The 27,046-nt window shown below is 35.6% G+C and overlaps 1 protein-coding gene across 2 annotated transcripts; it reads right to left on the reverse strand.

The window, feature by feature from the left end:
- Positions 1 to 485: 485 nt before the first annotated feature.
- On the reverse strand, positions 486 to 24,883 carry LOC100367006 (ubiquitin carboxyl-terminal hydrolase 8-like). Of its 2 annotated transcripts, none has more exons than XM_085506881.1 (17): positions 24,771 to 24,883; positions 22,100 to 22,233; positions 20,897 to 21,041; positions 20,047 to 20,132; positions 18,119 to 18,246; positions 17,177 to 17,345; positions 16,862 to 17,024; positions 15,687 to 15,834; positions 13,073 to 14,540; positions 12,454 to 12,538; positions 11,932 to 12,062; positions 11,137 to 11,347; positions 9,990 to 10,226; positions 6,287 to 6,429; positions 5,079 to 5,239; positions 4,111 to 4,199; positions 486 to 3,280 (listed from the first exon to the last, which is right to left on the reverse strand). In XM_085506881.1, the coding sequence occupies exons 2-17, from the start codon at positions 22,198 to 22,200 to the stop codon at positions 3,212 to 3,214; spliced, it is 3,534 nt and encodes a 1,177-aa protein (XP_085363007.1). In that variant the 5' UTR covers positions 22,201 to 22,233; positions 24,771 to 24,883; the 3' UTR covers positions 486 to 3,211. The 2 variants fall into 2 exon arrangements, with proteins under 2 accessions (XP_085363007.1, XP_085363006.1); XM_085506880.1 differs by having other exon boundaries at positions 24,763 to 24,883.
- Positions 24,884 to 27,046: the final 2,163 nt, after the last annotated feature.

The raw sequence follows: 27,046 nt of genomic DNA on the forward strand, positions 1-27,046 counted from the left end.
AGCAGAACTGTTGACTGTAAACTGACTTGCAATGTTATAGTCCACTTTGTTCTAGGGCTATTATATAATCAGAATAGTGGTTTCACTGCATTCACAATCAACCAAACTGCAAAATACTTGTTGCTGTAGACTCTGTTCTGGTTTAGATGCATTTGTAAAGTCTATTTACACCCACCCGACAACCAACTGCTATGCAATACTACTGTCCGATTATCAATTTGAGAATGTAGTCGGACGCCATGATCAATATTTATCAATTAAGTTTCAGTGGGGGGTGGGGGTGGGGTGTGAGAAACTAAAGGAATTAAGTTTTTTATCCTACATTGAACTTTTGATGTTGTCCCTAACATAACCATCTACTGGGGTATGTAGAATCCCATCTAATAATCAAAGGAATTCATTAAGCACTAGAAGTCCATTGCCTCATATATCTACGAGTACAACAATAACAATAGGACTAACAAATAAATTAGACAAAAAATAAATAAGTTTGGTACATCTGTTTAATTACAATATGTTAATTTCAAACAGAACAGTTCAACATGCATGTTTTCAACATGATTCAAATCTGAAACTTATATTGACAAAACCAAAAGTCAAGGTTATGATGACATTACTTTTAGTAATACAGTTACAAAATACTAATTGCAATGGAACAAGTCACAAGCTATTAATTAATTACAAATAAAGAGCAGCAACTTTCTTAAATGAGCAATGAGTGGACAGTTAACATTATAAATTACAATTTATGTACAAAATTATATAAAACAGGCCCATGTTCATTTCCTTTGTGGTGATCAATAGAATGGCTACACAAAGGGAGGGGTGTTGAATATTTACTGTTTAAACTTATTTCAACACTTTGTTGAAAATAGATCTTTGCATAGTTGATATTTCTTAATTAATTTTGTAACATCGCAACATATCGTAAGTCACATAGGGAAGAATGGTTTGATCCAAAACACTGATAGATTTGCTTTAACTGACTTTGAATGGACACCAGTAAGCTAAAATTTTAATCAAATAAATAGATTTACAAACAGTGTCTTGTTTTTGTTTTGGTGTTTTTTCAATAAAATATTATTTAACTCAGCTTTCAGCATTTATACACTCATACAATTTTTTATTTTATTGAAAAAAACACCAAAAAATGAAAAGAGACTGTATGCAAGTTTATCAAATCACAAAACAAGAAGATGTGAAATAATCATAGAATGTTTGAATGAAACTATCAAAGAAATGCTTACGGGTAATAAACAAAGAGCTAAAAAGGGAAATTTATGCTAAAATGAAGAATTCTTACAGGTTAGTTCCTTATAAGAGTTTGACTCAAGACTGAGAGAAGCAGGGACATTTCCCTGTATTAGGACTACTCGGTAGTAAAATTAGCATAGAAAAGGAATGAGGATGAGCTCTAAGACAAATGACAACAAAAATAAGCAAAGTGAAGTGAAATAGACAGCTCTGGAGTTTTATTTTTGTGACATTCCAGTTCAATGACGTCAGTGTTTCCCACTTTTGAAGGATCAAAGCTAATTGATGTATCAATATCATATATGTAAATGCAAAAATGTACTATAAACTGTATTGTAACCAGACATCACTAAATATTGGAAACACCACAAGAAAGTGTATATATACAGTTTTTAGTTACAGTCAAGAAAATTGAGTAAGAGCACCAATTCAAGTGCAATTTACAAGACTCTGAACAAAACAGTGGGATTTTTTTTATCTGTAAACCCACATTTTTCAGTTTCAGGATTATACCATGAATAAATTGAAAGATTCAGCAATCAGTTGCACTGCCTCATGCACAACGCTAAACATAGGTTAATTTACATAAATACAAAATACACAAATGTTATTTCCCCTTGTATACAGCGTGCCCCCCCTTGATGCCAAATAAAGTTCTGTTTACAATATTGAGTGTGTCATAAATGGGAGTCTAATGTTTATGTTAGACTGTATTTATGATCACACGGTGATTTGCATAATCTCGTGTTGGCATCAGTTTCTCAGTTTTATCTGCGTCAGCGGTTATGTTTGTTGCAAGTTGAAGTTTATTTCTGGATTCTGTACGAACCGCCACCAGCCCCAACCACCACCAGGGGGCTTCATATTAGTGGATTATACTCATTTGTTCCCCCAAGATTTATTTTTCCTAGTTTATTTTTAGTATGTATTTTTGTCATCCTTGTGTTTATAGTTCACCCAAGTGTTTTCTCTTAGTTTATATATAGTATGTATTTATTTTCATCCTCATGTATATTAACCTACCATACTTGTAGCTATGGCTTCCGCCATTTCTACCTTGCCAGGCAGCTTCCGCTGCCTTACTAACCCTTACGTGGTCTCGGCTTACGCTGTCTCTGCTAGTATGTGCAGCCTCCGCAGCACTACTGATAACTTACTTACCTCAGGTAGTCAATAGTCTTCGCTGTTCTACCAGGTAGTCTTATCTCAGCTACCACAGCTTCACCTCATAATCATTACTGATTACTAATAGTTAACATTTATTTATCTTTATCGCAGTTTGTTTTTAAGAAGTTTTCTGTATGTTTTGTTACCAGGTGCTAAAGGTCATTAGTACTGTCACTAACTGACCTATCTGGGGGGCCCGCTGTGGGACACGTTATCTTAGATAGCTTAGTTATAGTTTGTTAGGCAGTCAGTCATTTTCAACTTTGTACAGGCAGATTGTCCCAGCAGCGTGCCCCCCCTTGATGCCAAATAAAGTTCTGTTTACAATATTGAGTGTGTCATAAATAATGTTTAGCATTTGTAAATACAAGAAATACTTCATATAGTTATACATTTAGAATGAAGCAGTAGAAAAAAAGGCCATATAAAGTGTGCTCTTGTACTCAAGACATAATGGTCATAAAAGTAAGAGTTAAATTGTCAGCAAAATTTGCCAGAACAGATGAGAGTTATTGTATCCTAACTAAACATGTACATTTTTTCAAACCTCTGAATGTTATTCGTCATCACTATACCATTTAGATTCATTCTACTTTTTTGAACCCCAATTACCAATTATAAAGTCCACTTAAAAATCTTATGATGATTAGATCAGTTGATTTTCCCTTCCATTTTAATGATGGAAGCAGAAACAGGTAGCAGAAGAAGAATGCAAACATTTACTGTAAACATGTTCAGAATCCTGGTACTACTGGCTTTGATGCACACATGACAGTACTTGGTGGTGACATCAAAATGTATGCATTGCCGGAGGTGGAAGTTCAATTGAGGTATAGAAGAGGATATATGCAGCTGACGACTGGAAATGAAAATGAAAATAACAAGTTAGTGTTCAGTTTGAGTTTTGATTTCCTCAGTCTCTATGCTACAGAATATCTATCATTAAAACAAGTATGCAGACTAATATAAAAAACTATTGCAAGTCTTCCTTGATAAAACTATTTCTAAATCAGTATTTTAAAGGCGTGGCTCAGCAGAAAAAATTAATATAATTTATGCATGTAAGGAATACTTTTTCAAAATATAAATCCATATGACAATAATTGTAATTTTTTTTCTGATTACTTTGTAATATTTGTAATTAGTTTGTAATAAAATAATCCAAATCTAAAAATATTCTGCATAGTGGTGTTTATGAAAGTTCATGTCAGTCATATTATAAGCTCTATTATAACTGATACGAACTACGATATAATTTTAGGAGACAACGCTTTGCACATTTTTAGATATTTTTTTTCATTTAACCAAATGAAGATGATTTTCAATTAGCTAAAAGTCTTGAAAAATATTTTTGGAAAAAATATTCAAATAAAAAATTATGCAGATGTTATTCTGTGAACAGTGACAAAACTTGACTTGGCATTTAAAGGGTTGAGCATACATAGATGATGATTATTATATACCTTGTATTGCCTGACCTCATAATGCTATGGGAAGTGCGTCCTCACATCAGGACAATTATTTTCCATATCATGCCAAGCCCAGCGTGCCCTCGCTTTAAATACTTCTAAGTAAAAACTCAGAAGGGCTCAATGCCGCGGATATGAAGCACCCAGCAAGAAAACAATGTATTGTTCTAATGCAGTAAACTAATATGTCTATATGTTATGAATAAATATTGTGTTATACCTTGACATTTCGTGTTGGCATTTCATAGACCTCCGTGTCATCAAATTTATACCATTTTTGTCTTATTGCATTTTTACAGAATGCTGTATCTATGTGGCAGCAAAATAAACATATTAGATTATCAAATACACAATGCATGCAATTATACAACTATATAAAACCAACAATAACTTTCATCATATGCAATTCAATAACACTAACTCCAGTGAAACAGATATATAGTTTTTCTGCTGTCCACAAACAAAAATAATATGGCCATGGTAGTGGAAATGACAGCCAATTACAAACCCCCCACCCCCCCCCACCCCCGGAAGACTCGCATGTTACAAACAACTGGTAAAGGTCAACACCTACCAATAGTGAATTTTACAAAATTAACATACTGAAGCAAGGACTTAAATAAGACGAGGATATGCAACTTTCATAACCATGTTTTGTGAGGTTTGAAACGTTCACGTAATGTGTGCATCATCGATTGCAGTTCTGAACAATATTGTCACTAGTTACAATTCGATTGAGTTTAGGAATACTAAAAATTTAAGTTTCTCTTGCAATTTGCAATCTTGGAATCTTATTGCAACTCGGGTGACTTCTTCATTGCATACCTTTATTGCATACATTCAGACAGTGCTTGGCGTTGTAGAAAATCTTTCTGCCCAATCAATTCACCATTCAATTACACCCTTGTCTCATTCAATTTATGAATGAAAGGAAACTGTATATCAGTCTGGCTGGAGTCAGTAACATCATCAACACATAAGAATATTTGATGTGATGCCTCAAGCAGCCTGAGAGATGTCACACCTGTGACCCATGGCAACCAAAGTATTCCCCAGAGAAATCTTATAAATGAATGTAATGCGGATAGTAGAATGCCTCATGAATGTATCAGTACATTGCTATGCAAATAAAATGTGCTGCACAAGAAGGTCTAAGGGAAATGATACTATGCATACATATTTACTTACAATGGCCGCCATCCATAGTACCATAATGGTTTGATACTGCATAAAGATTATAACTACTACGTTTCTTTGGTCCAATAACATGTGAACTCATATCTAAATTATTTATAGGGAAATCTACATCTGTTTGTAGTTTATGCCTCCAGACTCCTTCATAGGAAAACCTGAAATGAATATAAATTTATATAATTAAGTATTACTAGTAAACAATACACAAAATAAATACAGTAAAACAATTGTAGTACAAATAAAGATAAACTAATTGCTCAAAAATAGCATTTAGGGTAATTAACACAAAACTGTATTTTTTTTAAATATACATGTACAATTATATAATTATCTGTAATTTGTCATCTATGATGACAGTTTTTCAGAAAGTTGGTCATTAATCACATGACAATATTCATTGGTTTATTATATAAAATCATGAAGCTATTGTTCCATGGCACTATAAAATATAATTTTTTGTGTGCTAACAATGACATATTTTGAGAAACTTATCCTACCAGTAATATCTTTCAAAAATAAACCCACATTGTATCCCATCATTCACAATATACTGTACTCGACCAGCTAAGCGCCCCCCCCCACCACTTTTGGGACATTTTTATTTTCGGGTTATTATCCCCTTTTAAATTGCCCCCAATTTGACTGTGTAATCATAAAACTTGCTTAACTAATACTAGTAATTATTTTTATGTGATACAGCAAGGATATTGACCGCCGTGAATAAGTTGTGAATGTGTAGACCTCGGTAGCGTGCATAAACTACTCTTTAACAATGCCGCCACACCTCAACAATAATGATTTTCTGAGTTGAGGACACTGGGCGCTAACATGGTCAAGTACAGTATGATTTTTCAGCCTATGTCACCAGCCTACAATTTGAGATATGGCATAATAATTCTGCCATGGGAACCTATGGTAAAAGCACTATAATACTGATAAAATGGCAACTATTCACTAAAATACAACCATAATTTTCTTGATAATTAAGCTGGTAACCCCCAACTTTTTTAAGTCAATATCCTTAAATTTCATGGAAATACAATTTATTGCAAAATGAATGAATTCTGGGTTTTTTGCATTTATGAGTAGGCTTGTACATTAACAGCTGGCATTATGGATGCTACCTAAAGATGTTAATGAAGTTAATTTAGCAAATTACAATTACACCAATATTCAAATATGAGCTTATGTAGAAGACAAACCGTTTGAGGTGTATAAGCAGGATATGCGGTAATTTCCAGATTTCTATACGTTTATTAGCTTCTCTGTGAACTTTACATTTTGGACAAAACCACTTGTCAGCACCGCCTACTTTTTCCAACTTGGTGAAATTCTTAACACAGTCCTAGAACAGAGCATATAATTTATTGTAAGTGACTAAATTAGATCAACCAATTTATTAATTAAATTTACATGTATCTACTATTTTGGCAGACTTGTTATGAAATACAAATTTTGGCAATAAAAAAATATATAACACCCTAAAAACCAGGGACCCAATTCAGCCCTAGCCACCAGCACCCTATCCAAATCAAAACCTAGCTACAATCAACTTGTCCAGATCAAGGCCTAGCCAGCAGCGACCTATCCCAATCCAGAGGTAGCCACCAATTATATACCCCAATCCAAGCCTACCCAACAGTGACCTACCCCAATCCAGGCCTAGCAACAAGGGATCTATCCCAATCCAGGCCTAGCAACCAGTGACATACCCAAATTTAAACCTAGCCACCAGTGACCTATCCCAATCCAGGCCTAGCAACCAGTGACATACCCAAATTTAGACCGAGCCACCAGTGACATATCCAAATTTAGACCTAGCAACCAGTGACATATCCATATTTAAACCTAGCCACCAGTGACCTACCCAAATTTAGACCTAGCCACCAGTGACCTACCCAAATTTAGACCTAGCCACCAGTGACCTACCCAAATTTAGACCTGGCCACCAGTGACATACCCAAATTTAGACCTAGCCACCAGTGACCTATCCCAATCCAGGCCTAGCAACCAGTGACATACCCAAATTTAGACCGAGCCACCAGTGACATATCCAAATTTAGACCTAGCAACCAGTGACATATCCAAATTTAGACCTAGCCACCAGTGACCTACCCAAATTTAGACCTAGCCACCAGTGACCTACCCAAATTTAGACCTAGCCACTAGCCACCAGTGACCTACCCAAATTTAGGCCTAGCCTCCAGTGACATACCCAAATTTAGGCCTAGCCACCAGTGACATAGCCAAATTAAGACCTAGCCACCAGTGACATACCCAAATTTAGACCCAGCCACCAGTGACATACCCAGATTTAGGCCTAGCCACCAGTGACATACCCAAATTTAGACCTAGCCACCAGTGACATATCCAAATTTAGACCTAGCCACCAGTGACCTACCCAAATTTAGACCTAGCCACTAGCCACCAGTGACCTACCCAAATTTAGGCCTAGCCTCCAGTGACATACCCAAATTTAGACCTAGCCACCAGTGACATACCCAAATTTAGACCCAGCCACCAGTGACATACCCAGATTTAGGCCTAGCCACCAGTGACATACCCAAATTTAGACCTAGCCACCAGTGACATATCCAAATTTAGACCTAGCCACCAGTGACCTACCCAAATTTAGACCTAGCCACTAGCCACCAGTGACCTACCCAAATTTAGGCCTAGCCTCCAGTGACATACCCAAATTTAGGCCTAGCCACCAGTGACATAGCCAAATTTAGACCTCGCCACCAGTGACATACCCAAATTTAGGCCGAGCCACCAGTGACCTACCCAAATTTAGACCTAGCCACTAGCCACCAGTGACATACCCAAATTTAGACCTAGCCACCAGTGACATACCCAAATTTATGCCTAGCCACCAGTGACCTATCCTAATTTAAACCTGGCCACCAGTGACATACCCAAATTTAGACCCAGCCACCAGTGACATACCCAGATTTAGGCCTAGCCACCAGTGACCTACCCTAATTTAAACCTGGCCACCAGTGACACACCCAAATTTAGACCCAGCCACCAGTGACATACCCAGATTTAGACCCAGCCACCAGTGACATACCCAGATTTAGGCCTAGCCACCAGTGACCTACCCTAATTTAAACCTGGCTACCAGTGACATACCCAAATTTAGATCTAGCCACCAGTGACCTATCCCAATCCAGGCCTAGCAACCAGTGACATACCCAGATTTAGACTCAGCCACCAGTGACCTACCCAAATTTAGGCCTAGCCTCCAGTGACATACCCAAATTTAGGCCTAGCCACCAGTGACATACCCAAATTAAGACCTAGCCACCAGTGACATACCCAAATTTAGACCTAGCCACCAGTGACATACCCAAATTTAGACCCAGCCACCAGTGACATACCCAGATTTAGGCCTAGCCACCAGTGACATACCCAAATTTAGACCTAGCCACCAGTGACATATCCAAATTTAGACCTAGCCACCAGTGACATACCCAAATTTAGACCTAGCCACCAGTGACCTACCCAAATTTAGACCTAGCCACTAGCCACCAGTGACCTACCCAAATTTAGGCCTAGCCTCCAGTGACATACCCAAATTTAGGCCTAGCCACCAGTGACATAGCCAAATTTAGACCTCGCCACCAGTGACATACCCAAATTTAGGCCGAGCCACCAGCGACCTACCCAAATTTAGACCTAGCCACTAGCCACCAGTGACATACCCAAATTTAGACCTAGCCACCAGTGACATACCCAAATTTAGACCTAGCCACCAGTGACATACCCAAATTTATGCCTAGCCACCAGTGACATACCCAAATTTAGACCCAGCCACCAGTGACATACCCAGATTTAGGCTTAGCCACCAGTGACCTACCCTAATTTAAACCTGGCCACCAGTGACACACCCAAATTTAGACCCAGCCACCAGTGACATACCCAGATTTAGACCCAGCCACCAGTGACATACCCAGATTTAGGCCTAGCCACCAGTGACCTACCCTAATTTAAACCTGGCTACCAGTGACATACCCAAATTTAGATCTAGCCACCAGTGACCTATCCCAATCCAGGCCTAGCAACCAGTGACATACCCAGATTTAGACTCAGCCACCAGTGACCTACCCAAATTTAGGCCTAGCCTCCAGTGACATACCCAAATTTAGGCCTAGCCACCAGTGACATACCCAAATTAAGACCTAGCCACCAGTGACATACCCAAATTTAGACCTAGCCACCAGTGACGTACCCAAATTTAGACCCAGCCACCAGTGACATACCCAGATTTAGGCCTAGCCACCAGTGACATACCCAAATTTAGACCTAGCCACCAGTGACATACCCAAATTTAGACCTAGCCACCAGTGACCTACCCAAATTTAGACCTAGCCACCAGTGACATACCCAAATTTAGGCCTCGCCACCAGTGACATACCCAAATTTAGGCCTCGCCACCAGTGACATACCCAAATTTAGACCTAGCCACTAGCCACCAGTGACATACCCAAATTTAGACCTAGCCACCAGTGACATACCCAAATTTATGCCTAGCCACCAGTGACCTACCCTAATTTAAACCTGGCCACCAGTGACATACCCAAATTTAGACCCAGCCACCAGTGACATACCCAGATTTAGGCCTAGCCACCAGTGACCTACCCTAATTCAGGCCAAGCCACCAGTGACAAACCTCAACCCGGCCGAGGATCTTCTCAATTTTATATTTGCCTAAGCTAGCTTATCCAAATATATAAGTAGGTTCTACATAGCATTGCATGTTCTGCATAAATGAATTGGTAACACCCCATCACACACACATACTGTTTTAATCTTCACACAGTGCAATCCATAATGGATGTGGAAGTGATGTGATGTTGAATCTAGACAGCCGCTATACATAGAAGTCTGGAATCTACTTACATATAATGAACATCTGTTATTTGATAGTAGTGGTAAAGATAGGTACATAAATGCATCATATGTAACTGATTTCTTCTGACAGAACAGGCACTGTAGAGTGGATTTGAACTGTCCCTGGAACAACTCCACCATGATTGACTCGTTTAAACGTTTGTGATTATTCCATGCAAGCTGTGCTGCCTGATCATCTGTAAGGTGCGTGTTGTCTTTTTCTTCAATGTACTTACGATGCTTTACCTGAAGCAATAGATATATGTAATAGTTAACATTAACATCCCATATTTATTGAGAGAAAAAGCCAGTCATGAACCTGTTGTTATTACGAAATGTCAGTGATTGTGTGTTCATATGATACAAAAACACTCATAAATGCAAGAAAGTAAAAAAATAGGGAACTAATGCTACTGCGGGGGTAACTTCTAACAATACTTGCTTTACAGGGGTATTAGGACATTTTGGTCTGAACCATAATCTCACAGTAAGAGGAATATTGGTTCAATTCTTGTCAGTACAACAATATCAAAGGCATCTACTTCTGTTTGTACTAGTACTTCTCTACAGGAATACATAGTACGGGTAATGATTATTAAGAATGTGTTTATTTCTGACATCACATATGCTAATGCTACAACATTGTTTTGCCAATTTCAAACTAGTTCAGCTACTTCACAAAAGGGAAGAAATTAAAAATCATAAATTTGTCAGAAAATTGAAATGTGATACTGTAACATACACATTTATGTTGATGATGACATGCTTTTAAATGGTGACCATTTTCGCCATTGATGGCAATAATGATACAATTTATTGTAGCCAGATGTAAAAATGAGATATGGTAGTGGCGCTTGGTGAACAGTGGTACAAGTCCAGTCTGGAATGCTCCACATTGATATATGTTTACTTAACCTTTTCACCACTAGACTTTCTCTCCTAAATTATTCTGCATTTTTTTGTTATATTTTTTAAATATTCAACAAGAGAAAACAGAAAAAATTTAAGGCAATCTTCTGAAGAAAAGCGCAGACTATAAACGAAACTATAATGAAAATTGTTGATGAAAAGAGGGAAATAGTGGTAAAATGGTTAATACCATCGAGGTAATAATGAGCACTAATAAATGACATTAATAGTAATACAAGATGCTTACCCGGTTTAAATCTTCGTGAAGTCCATCTAATAAAAATAGTAAAAATTCCTGTGAATCTTGTTGTTCATATCCTGCAAACTGAGGTACAAACTTACTGACTGTTAATTTGAAATCACGCGGTGATATAGATCGGTAGTGACCAGACCATATAGCATTGATAACCACTGCAAACTCTTCTGCTACTTTACCACCACGACCTAATTTATTTTCCCTGTTGAAATAAAATATATTATTCAAGATGGTTTGAATAGTTTATCACATTGAAGTACATCTAAGGTAAAGTCAATGGAACAGTTCAACACAATGCCTATTGATGCCCTTTTTTTCCTATTCAGCAAGCAATTTTGTAACCCTGCCTTAAAATAAGCACTGGGAATCATATGTGATACTGAAAACTAAAGGTGTGTGAAGGGAAGGAAAAAGAGTCCACAGAGATCCTTGGAGGAGGATCCTCTTATTGGAGATTGGGGAGGGGTAATCTTTTTTCAGATACATACAGCATGCATCAATGAAATTATCCATCTGTAAGTGTGTTACCCTGGCAACCATAACATACATCTTTAATAAACAGCTTTTGCAATGATTTATAACTTGTATTTTATATTGCACAGGCAGCATTTTACTTGTTAAATGATTCACAACTCAGAATCTTTGAAGACAAGCATGTACAAATCATTGCAATAATACAAATAGTATATGAATATGTTTACTCTATTAACTTCATCCTTACTTCGATAGTTTATTGGATTTATGACATAAACACTCACAGGATTACTACTAGGTAACACATCTCACCTGTTAATGTGGTATTTATAAGATCCTTCTATGAAGTATGTAGCTAATGGAGTACTATTTGCTAAACTTTGTATAATTGAATTCATAAAACATGTGTTTCCCAGATTCTTGAGGCCGGTAAGTGCACGTCCCTGCAATACACAAAGAAGAAATATGTAACAAATGTTGACTTTTAGAAATCTTGTCTATGACAGTAAAGGAAAGCCATCAGAGATGGCAGATTTCCAGGCATCTTTATTATAAGCTTGAACATTTATATCTGCACTACAGCATCAGATTAATAGTTATGCATTTTTATTGAGATTATATGACCATATATGGTCATTAAATATGTTGATAAGATCTAGTGAAATGTCTTCAAAATAACATTGTGTGAATGTCCCTATGGTCTTGATATGATGACTGTACAAATGTAAAGACATACAGAGGGATGTCAGTTACCACTATATCCCCAACCAGCACACTGTGCTGTATCAAAATAATATTACCATGGAGACTAATATGTTACTTGTATATACCTACCTGATTACCAAATACTGGATTGAGATTCCTCACTTGGGCTGCTGATACATCTGAAGTACGTATTTCTACATTGGGACGCGAAGGTCTGAAAAACAATCAATTTTACACTTTACAATTTATGTGTGATAAGAAAATGCTCAAAAAATGTTTCATTTCATGCATACATTATAACTCAACAAACTTGACATGGCTAAATTATAAGGTGAAGATAGGTAGTACTGTAAAATCTGTATTAGAAGCCGTGGCTTCTATTAAAATGGTATAATACAACAGAGAGGTGCAGCTTCTATTAGAGAATCTACAACTATGAGGAATGGTGAATACAGATTTAATGGTATTTGTCACATATTTAGTCAATATGATAAACAGGCAATATAATCATGTGTAAATATCTCAGGAGGGGCACTTGTAATGCCTGCAGCAGCACAACATTGCATATTATGGGTGGTTTTCAAACAGATAGTTATGTCTACATACATACAGTGTTTAGGGTTATTAAAATAAAAAAACAAAACAAAACACGGGTACACATACATGTATTGTAAATTACAGTGAATGGCTTCATAAACAAACATTATCATTGTTATCATAGTCCCTACCATAATGAACTGAAACTTACCTTATGAGGGGCTTGCTAGATCTGTCAAATTGTGGCGTTGGTCTTCTTAAATCACTGTCCACTAACTGAGCAACATTTGGTGATGAGTGTGATCTTTTTAGATTACTTTTTGGTTCACTCTCTAGAGGAACTTTGTATGATGATAAGTCCCGGTTTCTAGGCTTTCCACTTTGTGTGACAGTATCAGGCAACTTCCAATGCGTAGTACCTGTTCCGTGATCTATATAGTAATATCTACCAGTATTGGAATCCAATTTTTTCTCCCATCCAGCTGGAAGTTGTACTTTCTTCATTCCTTTAGCTTGTTGTTTTGCTAATTGCTCTTGCTCATCTTTCAATCTCTGTTCACTCTGTTTGATTTTAATTGCTTCTTGTTCAGCTCTTATCTTTTCTTCTTTCATCTGTTGCATTTTCTCCTCTTCCTCTTTCAGCTTTTTTCGTTGCTCATCATCTTCTTTTGCTTTCCTCATCCTTTCTAACTCTTCTTCTCTCAACTTACGTTGACGTTCTAGTTCTATTTCTCTATTTCTCATCTCTATTTCTTGCGCCTTCACACGTGCAGCTTCTACTTCTTGTTTACTTTTTTCCTCCAGTATTCTATGCTCCTCTTGTTGCCTTTTCTTTTCCTCTTCTTGATCTCTCTCTCTTTTCTGTTGCTCCTCTTGATCTGCCAGTTCTGCTTTTATTCTCAAAGCCTCTTGTTCTGTTTTTTCCTGCTCTTCTTGCTTCTTTGCAGCTTCCCTTCTTGCTATTATCTCTGCATCCTTCTTCGCAGCCTCTCTTTTCTCTCGCATCTCTGCATCTTTCCTTTTTGCTAGCATCTCAGCATCTTTTCGCAAGGCATTCTCTTTTTCTTGCTTCACTCGGTCTTCTTGTTGCTGAGCAGCCCTTTTCTTTGCTTCATCCAACTCTCTCTCTTTCCTTTCTCTCTCCTTTCTCATTTCTTCTGCTTGTTGTCTAAGTTTCTCTAAACGAGCTTTCTCTTCTTCTTGTTTCTGTCGCATCTCCTGGTTCTTTGCTGCATTCTCAGCTTCCTTTATGCGTACCTTTTCAATACGGATTCTTTCTTCCAGTTCTCTTTGCTGTACACGCATTTCTTCCATTATATTTGACTTTTCCTCCTCAGGGCTTTTCCCAGTATCATTGACAACTCCATCAGAAAGGTTGGGTTTCTTACTCCTATCTACAGAGGGATTTCTGGTAAGTGTTGCTGACTGATCATCCAGAGAAAGAGATTTCAGCTGTGGCATGCTTACACTGTGAATGGCAGGTGATGGTTCTGATGATTTGGGTTTATTTGATCTATCAAATTGAGGCATTGGAGCCACAGCTGGTAAGGAATTACTGGAAGGAATACCAGGAACCAAATCTTTAGACTGCGAACCATTAAAATTGTCATGCAGGCTTTCCGAGGAAGTCAGTGGTTTTTTAGGGGGCTCATCCTCCAGAGTAGGGTAATCAAAATCCACTAAAAAGAAAACAAATATACAAGAAATTATAAAAGAAAATTGTAGTTGATGTTTCATTTCACATGTATCCCCATAGTCTTAGGTATCAGCACACATGACATGATAAAGTAGTCATATAAATGACTACATCACCGGTGTAATACAATTAAAGGCACTTTAATAAACAATTTTTTTTAAGAAAGGTGGTCTTCAAATGATGGTTTATTAATCAATTTGTTAATAGAAATATGACAATAACTTTTTAGTTTAAGAGGCAATTTTATAATAGATATTTGCAGCTGAAGAATCAATAAATCAGAAAGCCATCATAGACTGCAGATCCCTTGGCATTTGATTACAAGCACTGAATGAGTGTCTGCAATAGTGCTCCAGATATGATAGTTATGAACTTTTAATTAGTAACATGACATATATGATTATTAAATGTTGATCAAATTTTGTGCCCAATGCATTCAATAACGGAATGGTTTAATTTCTTTATAATAATGCTCCAGACATACTATGCATTTTTAATGAGGTTACATGACTATATATGGTCATTAATCTAGTGAGCAATGTCTTTAATATGAACACTATGAACATCTTTATTGGCAACAGTGCAATCATCTTTCATCATTATGGCCATTATACACAGAATAGTGACTGGTTTCATTAAGCAGGTCTCTTTTATATACACGTTACTTCACATGTAAATTTGAATTAAGATAATTTTTGCACTAAAAAGGTTGCTATGGGCAGATAGTAGTGTAGTGGTAAGTAAAAAGAGTTTTGACTTCAACTCCTATTTAAGTAATCCATATTCTAACCTGTTCACTTTTTTTATATTTTTCAATATTTCTGGAAACAAACACTGATTTTGGAGCCAAGAGACAAAATGTGATCAATTTTCAGTTTTTACTCAAATAATTTGGCGATTCTTGTTCTTATCTGTTGTAGAAAAGTGTAAACAGAATTTTTTAGTAAATTTGAGATGTAATGAGGGAACATGTGGTAAAAAGGTTAGATGCCCTACATATAGGGTTCATATAAACTACCGTAATAACAATATATTGTGCATTTAATTACAATATCATAAAGTGAGAAAGCACACAAACTATAATACATGTATAATAAAAGCATATCCCACAAACATGGAAATAACTTACAGAGTGTGGTGATGGCAGCAACTTCTCTATATTTTGGTGGTCTTGGTATTGATGGATTGGTTGTAAACTGTGGATAATGTAGCAGCCAGGCATCATAACCACCTTCCAGTATTAAAGGTTTACTTTTAACAATCACTACAGAGTCCCACTGTTGAGATAAAATACTACGAATTTATTACAAGGTTACTGCAAAATGGAGGTCAGTGCAATCCTAAACTGCCTGACAGCATACAGTGTGGTATTCTCCTGAAAGCCTATTTCCTATTGATTATCATAATTTCATATTGATTATCAGGGGTTACGAACTCGACTAGTTCTGATGAACTATATCTGTAATCCCCACCAAAAAAAAGAAAAGTTATCTAAGTAGAATTCGTTATTTATTTATTCATTTGTTTATTTATTTATTTAATTATTTACTTATTTATATGTATTTACTACCTGTGCAACTTCTACCTTTACTGTTGTTTTTTTTTTGTTTTTTTGGTGAAATAAAGTTTATTCATTCATTCAATTACAGTATAGCTCAAAATAGCAACAAAAAAAGCTTTGTGGTGTGTGAACATTTGCATTCGGTGACAGGATTATGATTTCATTGTGTCTTATAACCCTTATTTCATCCGATGTAATCAAAGGTAGATGTTTAAGTATGACATGTTGGTGACATAAGGGCAATTTTAATTAGAACAGATTTTTGTGCAAATCTCATTGTTTTTAGTGATGTATATGTATAATAATTAGTGGTTAACGGCAGAATGTATGAATCACTACAAAGTCCACCTGTTAAGATACAATGGCAGCATGTAAACACATGGTATAAGAGATTGAACATAAAGTGCCATGCTGACTGTGTACGTTTTAAAAGCATTTTATACATTGCATGAAACCCATATGAAATGTGGCATGATGATTGCAGCATTTCTAATATTACTTTGCACATTGAGACCTTGTCATTTTTGTACTTAATTGTAAGAAAAAAATTAATTACATTTTTTTAGATGAGTTTTAGTCAGTATTACCATAATTGTAGAAAAAAAGATGGCAATGAAAGTAATTTCAGAATAGATCAAGAAAGTTTTATATCTTGCAAATATAAAACATCTTGATTGAAAGCATGTGAAGGTGGTTAGAATTACTGGAGTGGGTAATATTTCATACTAGAAAGGATAACACACCTTGTATATAGCATCTTTGAGACTATGGAGAGTTGACCCAACAGTCACTGATGACAAATCACTGTCCCAATCTAATAAAATTATGTAATCAAAAGATCCTCGTTTATTCCAAAGCTCAAGGGCGTCAGTTGATAAGCCTTTCTCTATCGCACTTGTTAATGTTCTAGAAATCAACAAAATGAAGCGGTCATACACTTTGTAGCAATACATTACAAAATCAATTATTTTAATTTTATCTGTCAACATCAATATTGGATTTTACATTTTTTCATGTACACAATAAAAGCAAACAAAATTTGTTTTGCCTCAACTTACCCTGGCTTTATAATATCAGCAGGAACATTAATACATTGTCTGTGTGTGATGCGTGAGACCTCAAACTGAGTTGACGGTCTAACATCCATCAGAAGAACAGACGCATCTTCATCTTCAAAGAGACTATAAAGTTGTACTGGTGTAATCTCACCTTCAGCACATGTGGATACTGAAATAAATAAAAACATTTCAAAATTATCAAATTTATTATTATTATTCATAATTGTCTAAAAGTATAATCTGGTGACGACAATTCTGGATCAGGTAGTAGATAGTGAACACTATGCAGATGTTCATATATAAATGGCTTTCAGTACAGGTTAAATAATAAGTCAGCTAATGTTATGAATATTCACCATTCCATTTCATTGAAATGCAAGTAAGGTGTGACCAAGGAGTTTGGCACACTGTTCAGTGCTTTGCAATAGTGTAGTTTTCATGGCACCATGTTACAATTTGTATATCTCTAGATTGTTCAGCGTCATTCTTTTTCTACTGAGAAAGCCAAGTTCTTTTATGTTATCAAACCTCAACTACTCGCCTATGTTTGATTCACTGGAGTGATGTCAGATGCAATACTGGAAAGCTGACAATAATCACCAGCTTATACATGTGGTTTTCTTTTCATTCTTTTGCCATAGAATAACTTAACCCCTGATATAGGTAGCTTACCTCTTCTAAATTGTGAAACATAATGTTTTAACTCCAATAAAAAAATATTTGCACTGCAACCAAACTCATTAATATTCAATGACCAATTAATATTCACATAGCTCATTAATATTCATGACCAACTGGCACTCCTGCTGGGCTGGTGACATCCCTGGGTAGGTATAGGAATATGAAAGTATGTGTCCAGTGATGCTTTAGGTAATCATTGCACACACTATGGGTATTACACTTTTATGATAATTAATAAAAACAATAGTGTACATTACTCACCTATTTCTAGAGATTCATGGTTGCTATTTTTTTCATCTTCTTTTTCATCGTTCTCAGTTTCCAACTTCATCCTTTCTTCATCTTCAATCCTCTTTCTAAGTTCTTCTTCTTCTTGAAATTCAGAGTATCTGGGAATAATTATGACATCATCACCAAGCGTGCCATGATGGGAATTAACATGCATTCTCCAAAGGCTACAAACAGCACTTTGTTTTACCAACATAATGGTTTAACACTGTCACAGTTATTATCCCATGGTTTATTTCTACAACTTTTTAACCAAACTGATAAATTGCTGAAAACTCGTGTGTAGTTGTTTCACTCTTTATGTAATAAGAGATTTGTTAGTAAATAATTGTATGCATTATGTTTTAATGAGTATGTTAATTAGGATAATTTCTACCTGGAATAATTGTTTGTTACTGTTCTGTAATGAAATAGATGAATTTATCTTTAGTGCAAAATTTAACGTAAAAATTAAATGATTTAAGGTAGCGAGACTATTATTTGTGTTGAAAATTAAGATTTTCACATTTATTTATTAATTGATGAAATGCACCATAAACTTTCATCTGATAAAGTCAACATAACATAGAATGTCATGTAAGTTGGTTAAAATGTAGATTTTCTGAAGGGAAGCAAGGCAGCCTCAGTAGTGTTTTCCAAAATCAACAACACAGGTTTAATTTGTGTGCCTATAAGTTTCAAAGATTAACTCAAGACAAAGCAATGTTAGGATGTGTTATCAGTAGCTATCTGACACACAATTAGTGTTTCCAAACATTTTAGTGGTTTTTCTCCGCCCCTATTTGTTTCACAGATTAGTCATTTGCATATGAATGTGTCAGACACAAGGTCACACAGCCACTGAAAAAAATCATTGATTTTGGTGTTTTCATATGCCGAATTTATCCAATTATAGCTATCCCATTCCTTTATTTTTTGGTTTCCAATAGCCTTACACATTTGGATGTCCCTACACATGTTAAAACAGACCTTGATGGGAAAACAAATTGATCGTGCCGATAAACAAGCTTGAAAATCTTTGCTGTTCCTTCATGGACGTTTTCTAGGAGTTTATGTTTTTCAAAATACAAGGTCTTTAACAAAAAATAACGTATACTTATTGTCATCGGATTAACACCAAATTTTCACACTTTAAGGTGACAGTGAGAGTAACTTGAATGTGTCCAGACAAACTATTTCATCGATTATTTACCAACGAGTTGTGGTTTGAGTTGGGGGCAATGCGACTAAAACAGTAATTGAAATTCAGCACACTATTTTTTAAAACGCGTTGCTTGAATAAAACTGACCAGACACATTCAATTTACCAGACTATTGAACAACTAAGAAAAGTGAAAAAAATACTTCTTATAGCCAGCATAAATGCGTAAATATTTTTTTTACAGAAAAAGTAATTTTTCACCTTTGGTTGAGTAACGCATCGTAGAATGCAGATACCGGCATGCAAAATACACTTGTGAATAGCTTGAAGTCTGGCGATTCCAAAAATATATACTTTCCTGGGTCTATTTGTAGTCATTTTATCACAATTAGAGGATGAAAACAAGTATGCAAATAATAGTCCCGATACCTTAATTTTGAATTCAAAATTTTGTTTTCTTATAGCTGAATGTTGACATTCCAATCATTCAGAGAGGACTATATCTTTATTATACTCTTACTTCATTAAAATTGACTATCATCAAATGTGTAAAGTACATTAATATACATGAAAATATCCCAAAATACATTTGTTGGATCCACACGATGCTTAGAGCTGCTGCTACTACTATATGACCATTGTTTGTCATGTTTCAAGGTGTGTCTGATTTCACACACAACGTGGGATCTCGCAGTGAGCAGGGAATGATCTAAACAGAACTATTTTATTCATGAAAGAAACGTCTGGTCAAATAACTTACCTTTTATTCAGATGTTCAGCCAGTATCTCAGCTTTTTCAATTGCTATGATGCTACTAGATTGGCCAAGCAGAGAAGTAAAAAATTTCTGATAATAAAAAACAATAAATGAAATGAGTAAGGATGTACAAAAAATCTAAAAACAAAATTTCCACCAGTCTCTACTGGTGTACTACCGATATATTTCCAAAAACTGTTTAAACGAAATGATTGGTTTCTCTGTATAATATGAGCTTATTACGAGAATACCTCAAAGTATGCACGAAGACGGCGGCGTACTGTCTGAGTGCATACTTTGGGGTATTCTCGTATTAACCTTATTATTATACATCTTTTCGTTCCAAGGATACATCATGGGAATGCTGAAATTCAAAAAGTTTATAACAGAATCAGCGAACTTCTTTGTGTGTGGAGTCCGGCCAAACCCGAATGGCAGCCATGTTTGTTTTTAAGAGAGGACGCTTACGTGCTCAATCATTCCATATTTGGAATTTCCACTTCCTTATATGGTAGGATGAAAATACCCCATAAAATACCGCAAAATTATTGCACGCTGTAACTTATGGCATTGTGGTGACAGATGTATAATAATATTCCTTAAATAGTGGGCTAAACCTGCATTCAGTATGTCTTATTGGTTTATATTTCACTCACATCTATCGCCCCCTATTCACCTACTATAGGTCACAGCAAGAAGACGTTTAAGCCCTGCGATCTTATTTTACACCTCAGGCTTAAACATAGTAATCAAGGTTGAGACCAGATGTGTGACTCTGGTCAACACTGGGTTTAATAAGTGGTTCTTAACAGTGTCCTTGTATTTAGAAGATAAAAATAATAAAAGTAACTTACCTTATCTGCTTTATATTCCTTAGTTTTATGTATCTGCTTCACAATATTAAAATATTTCATATAAAGCACATATGATTTCTCTTCATCTCCCAGTTTGAACTGCTGTTCTGCTGCACTGAACACTTTAGAAGCTGAACTACAATAACTGAAATCAACCAATACCCAATTTCAAAATGTTTTCAGAAAATAAGGTTTCTGGCCGCAAAGACCCAAAATAATGAAGAGTATAGTAAGGGAACTAAACCTGGTTGTTGGTAGTGTTGAAAATATCTTGGAATATTACAAAAATAAGCAAATCTATAGAAGTGTGAGTCACATTTTGTAGATACTATACCTGAAGAGATTTGGGCTGATATGCTTTCAGAATTCACTGAGAAAAGAGTATACTTATAAATCCAAGTTTGCATGGGGTACTTTTTAAAAGACAGACAGTTACTCGTAGGTCAAGAGAGAACACAGAGATGCACACAGATGTTTGAACAGAATGGAAAGGCAATGTATCTTTCCAGTTTTTCTCGAAATTTAAAGGTGTTTTGATTTTTCAAAAATATTTGAAAATCTGTAGAAAAGGGTTGTTTTTGATTTTGCAGAACACTCCTACCTATACTACCAAAGTTCCCATGATACTGTGTATACACATTCAAGAGCACCCATTTTAAAGTGTACATCATGTAATAAACAGATTGTTTGATAAAAACTGTCACTACACATACTGCAGTTCTAAGGTAAATCAAATGGATGTAACCATGATCTTGGATGTCTTGCAAATGATATTCATACATTGTACATGCAATATAACAGTGAATTGATATTTTATGATACATAACATCATGAATTTCTTATAGTAATAACAATAAACTGTTATTGCTGAATATAAAAACACTTGTCATCAAAAGTACAAAGGGTGGTGCTATGAGACTGTAAGCATAGATTGTACATGCTGTATGTACCGTAAGAATACATTGTTAGCTTACTGTTTCATGTATGTTCTGACTGTGTATGGAATGCATGCATGCCAGCTTACCTGATAAACTATCAAAAAAATGTGCAAGGCAAAATTTTAAACTTGTAAGTATATTGGCAAGGTTATAACCACAAAACTTGTTTAATTAAATACATATGCTGGCATACACTCATTACCCAGTATTAAAGCAAACATCATACATAAAGTTTGTTAATCCAAAGTAATTAATGTGCACTCACTTTTTAATATTCCAGCCTTTTACCAACTGATGATCAGCCATTTTGTTGAGCTCTTCCATCGACCTGGCAACGTACAGCTTCTTCTTCCCTTCAGCAGGCATCTTTAGTTAAGGTTGTATTCCAATGTAAGAAATCTGTTAAAATGAATCAACATAAGATGTGCAGTGTACATCAAAGTTACTGAAATACATGAACTAGGTTTACAATGTGTTAGACAATTTCTTTGGACAATGGGTTTATTGTGATAACTTTTACAATAAAGATATTCTCCAAGACAGATGTAAACTACAATATATCTATGTAGTGTTATGGTGCTTCACTAACACAAACACTATGGTATGTCTTAAAATACAACACAGTCAGTGTGAAGTGGCCAGTTTAAATGACAAGCACAGCATACTCCCCCCTCCCTGAATATAGAATCTTTGAATTTCATTCATCGAGAGAAACCTATGGTAATTAGCTGACTGTGAAATATTAGTAGCATTGTAGCAAAGCTTGAGTGAAATGAAAAGCTATTAATAAATTATAAGCTTCAACATATAAAGAGGAAGTAAAGACAAATGATTTTTGCATATCGTGAGGATCAGGACAAATGTTTATCTGTTTGTTATTGTTGATTAGCAACATTTTAAAAGTACTGTAAAGAGGTTAATTATTCACTGTGTTTTAATTTTGCTTATTTCGCTGACTGGAAAATGCGCTAAATTAAAACCCAGTGAATATTTAAAATTTAGCATAGAACACATTATCTAAATGATAAAACCGTGAATTTAAAACCCACTGAATATGAGTGAAATGGTAAATCAGCGAAATTTAAACCCAGTGAATATTTGTCATTTTACAGTAATCTTAGAGACTACATTACTGATTTTTAATACTGTGGAATACTTGATTTTCGCTGGAATTAATTTTCGCTGAAAAGGCTTTTTGGGTGTTTTGTATGGAATTTATTTTCACTGATTTTTGATGAGTTTAATGTGAAATATAGGGAAAAAAGTATATTCGCTGGATTTTATTTTCACGGAATCATCCCTTCAGCAAAAATAAATTCCAAGCAAAAATAAAGTATTCTACAGTAAATTGATTTTTTTCAAATCTGAAAAGGTACACCATAGATACATGCAATGTTTGCTACTTTTATTTCAAAGATTTTATTGATGTTATGCTTTGCATAATTGAATATGTAATTCATATTCCCATACGAGTTCAATCAAACTTGCGATACCTTCTGCCTGAATACTTCATTGATACTATTGTCTAGACTGGCTGCAGAAGCGCGGGATGGACATAGAATCAATGTTTACTGCCATTTCTGGAGCCCGAAAACAATATAGAAATTACTATTCTGTTAAAAGCTGCAATTTTTACTGTTCTAAAACAAGTCAGAACTTATTTAAAAATTCAAATTTCCCTTCATTTGGGTTAAACTACATCACAAACATTGATATATTCACAGTCCCTCTATTCAAGACTATTGACGTCACATTCAAAAAAATTTCTTTGTTAAAATTGAATGCAGAAGTGTTATAATAAGCTACGTTCATGTTACAGGATCTCATCTCGTGTTGAAATATTTATTCCTTCATGTTCTTTATCTTGCAGATGATACGATTATGATGATATTCATAATTGCTTTATCGGAATCTTATTCATTTGCTGATATTGATATTGTCATTGTGCACATGAATGGCAAAACAGTATTCAAAGAAGAGTTATTATTTCATGTCGATGTAGCATTTCAAGAAGATACACAAACATTCTGAATTAAATTCATTCATTAGTACAGCATCCATGCAACTGTATCTAGCTGCACTACCCTCCATCGCCATGCCGACGCTGTCCCAACTCTCAGCACGTGATGAGAGCTGTGACATAAACGTCACTATAGTATAACTTCATGCAGGAACAAGATAAACATGTATTATAATACTAGAGATATCATAAGAATTATACAGCAAAATATGCACACAGGAACAAAATCAATCCCTATCGCTGTACTGCCATCATGTGATATTCTCTATCCTAACCATACCCTTTATCTCCCCCTCAAAATAATTGTACATGCCTTTCTTGATTACAACTGTAATGTTATGTCACAGTCGCAGGGACTATGGTTATGTAGAGGGGCATATACACATACAATTGAATATTGGGGAGGCTGGGGGAGGGGTTAAGGTTAGAGTTAGGATAATGTCTTTTCCAGATTGTCTTGCAATTTCTCTCAACCCGTGTATTGTTGAAAATATAATAATAATAATTATTATTATTATTATTATTATTATTATTCAAGGGATTTGACACATTTGTTGTTTGTTTGCTTTTCCCTGCAACAAGTATCTCTTGTGAAGCCCAATAATATGTACAAGTGTACACACATGACGTGAGAAAGTTGAAGATTCGAAAACAGTTCAAGTCTATCAATGGTTTGTCGGTGCTTGGTATTCGAACATGTCTTGTGTTATATCAGTCAGTATAAAGGCCTGAACATCGACCAAGCTGCGTATACACGGGCGTATACCGGGCCCATGGTCAAAAGTTGTGAGGATGTGTACCCGGACATCAACAATAATTATCAACAATAACACCGCGGACCGACTCATCGGTGATTTTCCTGAACGAGTGTTCACACACAAGCTCTTAGACATCATACATATTCTCACCTACTCACTCGGAATGGGTCACAGGCTCACCAGGTTTTGATTGTTCGAATAAAGTGTCGTAAACGATCCGTTTTGGGATAAAAAATATAACATAGTCGCCATATTCAAGTGACGACACAACTATCGCGAGATTAGAAATAACTCCGCGAGAATTACAATGTACACTCACATTTCACATTTATTGAGAACACACAACGTCCTTCGAAAATGATGAAAAGGGTTATCTGGGTTCAACCGGGGATTTCACGCATGTTTCTTTCACCAATATCCCACACACTTTGATATTGATTTGATTACCATGATCCCACACACTGGGATATTGATTTGATTTGATTACCATGATCTCACGTACTTTAGTCGATTACTTAGATCGCAATTTTAAATTTCTCGCGACCCTGTAAGTTGACGAGAGCTGCCACTCCGTCTGCTCCGTTTGTAGGTAGCCTACGGATTACTGTCAATTTGTCAACCGTATAGTTGTGTCCACGTTACACCAAGTACGCTATAAAACGGATTACTTAATACTTTATTTTCGCTATTTCCTCTGAAGGAATGAATTAGGGAAAATAAAATCCAGCGAATATACCTTTTTTTTCTATATTTTACATTCAACTCGTGAAAAATCAGTGAAAATAAAGTCCATTCAAAACACTCAAAAAGTCTTTTCAGCGAACATTTATTCCATCTATAATAAAGTATTTTACGGTATATTTAACCACAGTCCCTCTATCTAGAAGGACTGTGATTTAACTTATAATTAGAGTGTCCTCAGACACTATAATAGTCGGGACACATGTTTGCCGGGGATTAGGCATATTGACACCTCTAAACAATAGCGTTGCCAGTCTGTTTATTAGTTGTCTGACGAGTGTCTTAGCATCTTGCATTGAATAATCAGAATAATGAAACGAATACGAGTGCATATATATCCTAAAATGTGTGACATAACTGATCGGTTCAGACATATCCGAGATGTGGCACTAGAATGGCATAGAATAAAACAAAATGTTGACCATATAGAATGTAGGGACGGACCAAAGTCTATAGACTGTGGGACCACGGTTACTAAAAATAGTAACCGTGGTGGGACGATCTGATATTCTGTGCGTTCGGTCTACGGTCGTCGGGCCTCAGCACTAAATGCTCCAACCTTTAACAGCCAACATTCAGTATGACTACTCAGTGTAATTATTGTTGGCAAAGTCAGTTACAAATAACAGCGGTACAGATTTATCTCCCTTTAAAATGCAACCATAAAAGTGACTGTAATATGGCTGTATAGAAGAAAATGTCTAAATGTTCATTTTTTGTTTAGGAGATGCAAGGGATGTTTAGTCGTTCGTGAATATTACTGTTCTTGAGTTCGTGAATAAACAATTATAAATAATTCATCTGTGTGGGTTCTGTTATGACAGACAATATACCGCTATAGCGCTACCCCCACTTTTTTGGTGGGCCCATTGGCGGGAAAAGAAAGGGCTCTTTTTTTTATCCTAGTCCAAAGTGATTTCACCCAGTTCCCCTAATATCAGTATTTAACACATGTCCAAATATGAACGAAATATGTCAACATGATAAATTGAAATCTGGTTTCAAAATTTTAGAGTTGCTTGATTTAATGAATTATCAGTAGTGAGTGTGGTGGACGCTTTGAATTGAACCACAAACAAAAATACACGTGTATGTTTTCCAAGATTGAGGTATGAATGTGTGCAATTTGAAGGTGATCAGTAAGGACATGTCCGATTTACCGACCCGGACTGACATGCACTAGTAAAGTCACCGTTTTGGGAACATTATAAAATGAATACTGTTTTATTTCGTTTGTGAAAAAGGTATATGCAGTGCATTAGAATGGAACACATTTTCGACCACTTTATTGTAAAATAAGAACAAACCATCATATGTACATCGCATATTAACTGTTACAGCAATAACACATATTTGAAAACACTAATTGATCGTTGTAAGACAACAAAAAATAGCCTGGACATGCCCGCATGCTTTGTTAATTGCGAATTATACAAACATATGAGAACAAATTGCTGCCAAAATGGTTAAAAACAAGTAACATTTTAATAAATTAGATAACGTTGAAAAGTTGTTTTACATTGCTATAACATATTGATGAAAAAATCATTTCTGCCACCCACAGAGATCCCACAGCATATTTATTATTTTTGACTTATGTACACTGTTATAAAGAAGTTATTCCCAAAACAATAAAATATAAACGTGTGTGCATTTCTATAAATTATTTGACAAGAGAAATTGTCATTTCTAT

This window comes from Saccoglossus kowalevskii, chromosome 13 (assembly GCF_978046115.1).
Source record: "Saccoglossus kowalevskii chromosome 13, keSacKowa6.1, whole genome shotgun sequence".
In the NCBI taxonomy this organism is placed as follows: domain Eukaryota; kingdom Metazoa; phylum Hemichordata; class Enteropneusta; family Harrimaniidae; genus Saccoglossus; species Saccoglossus kowalevskii.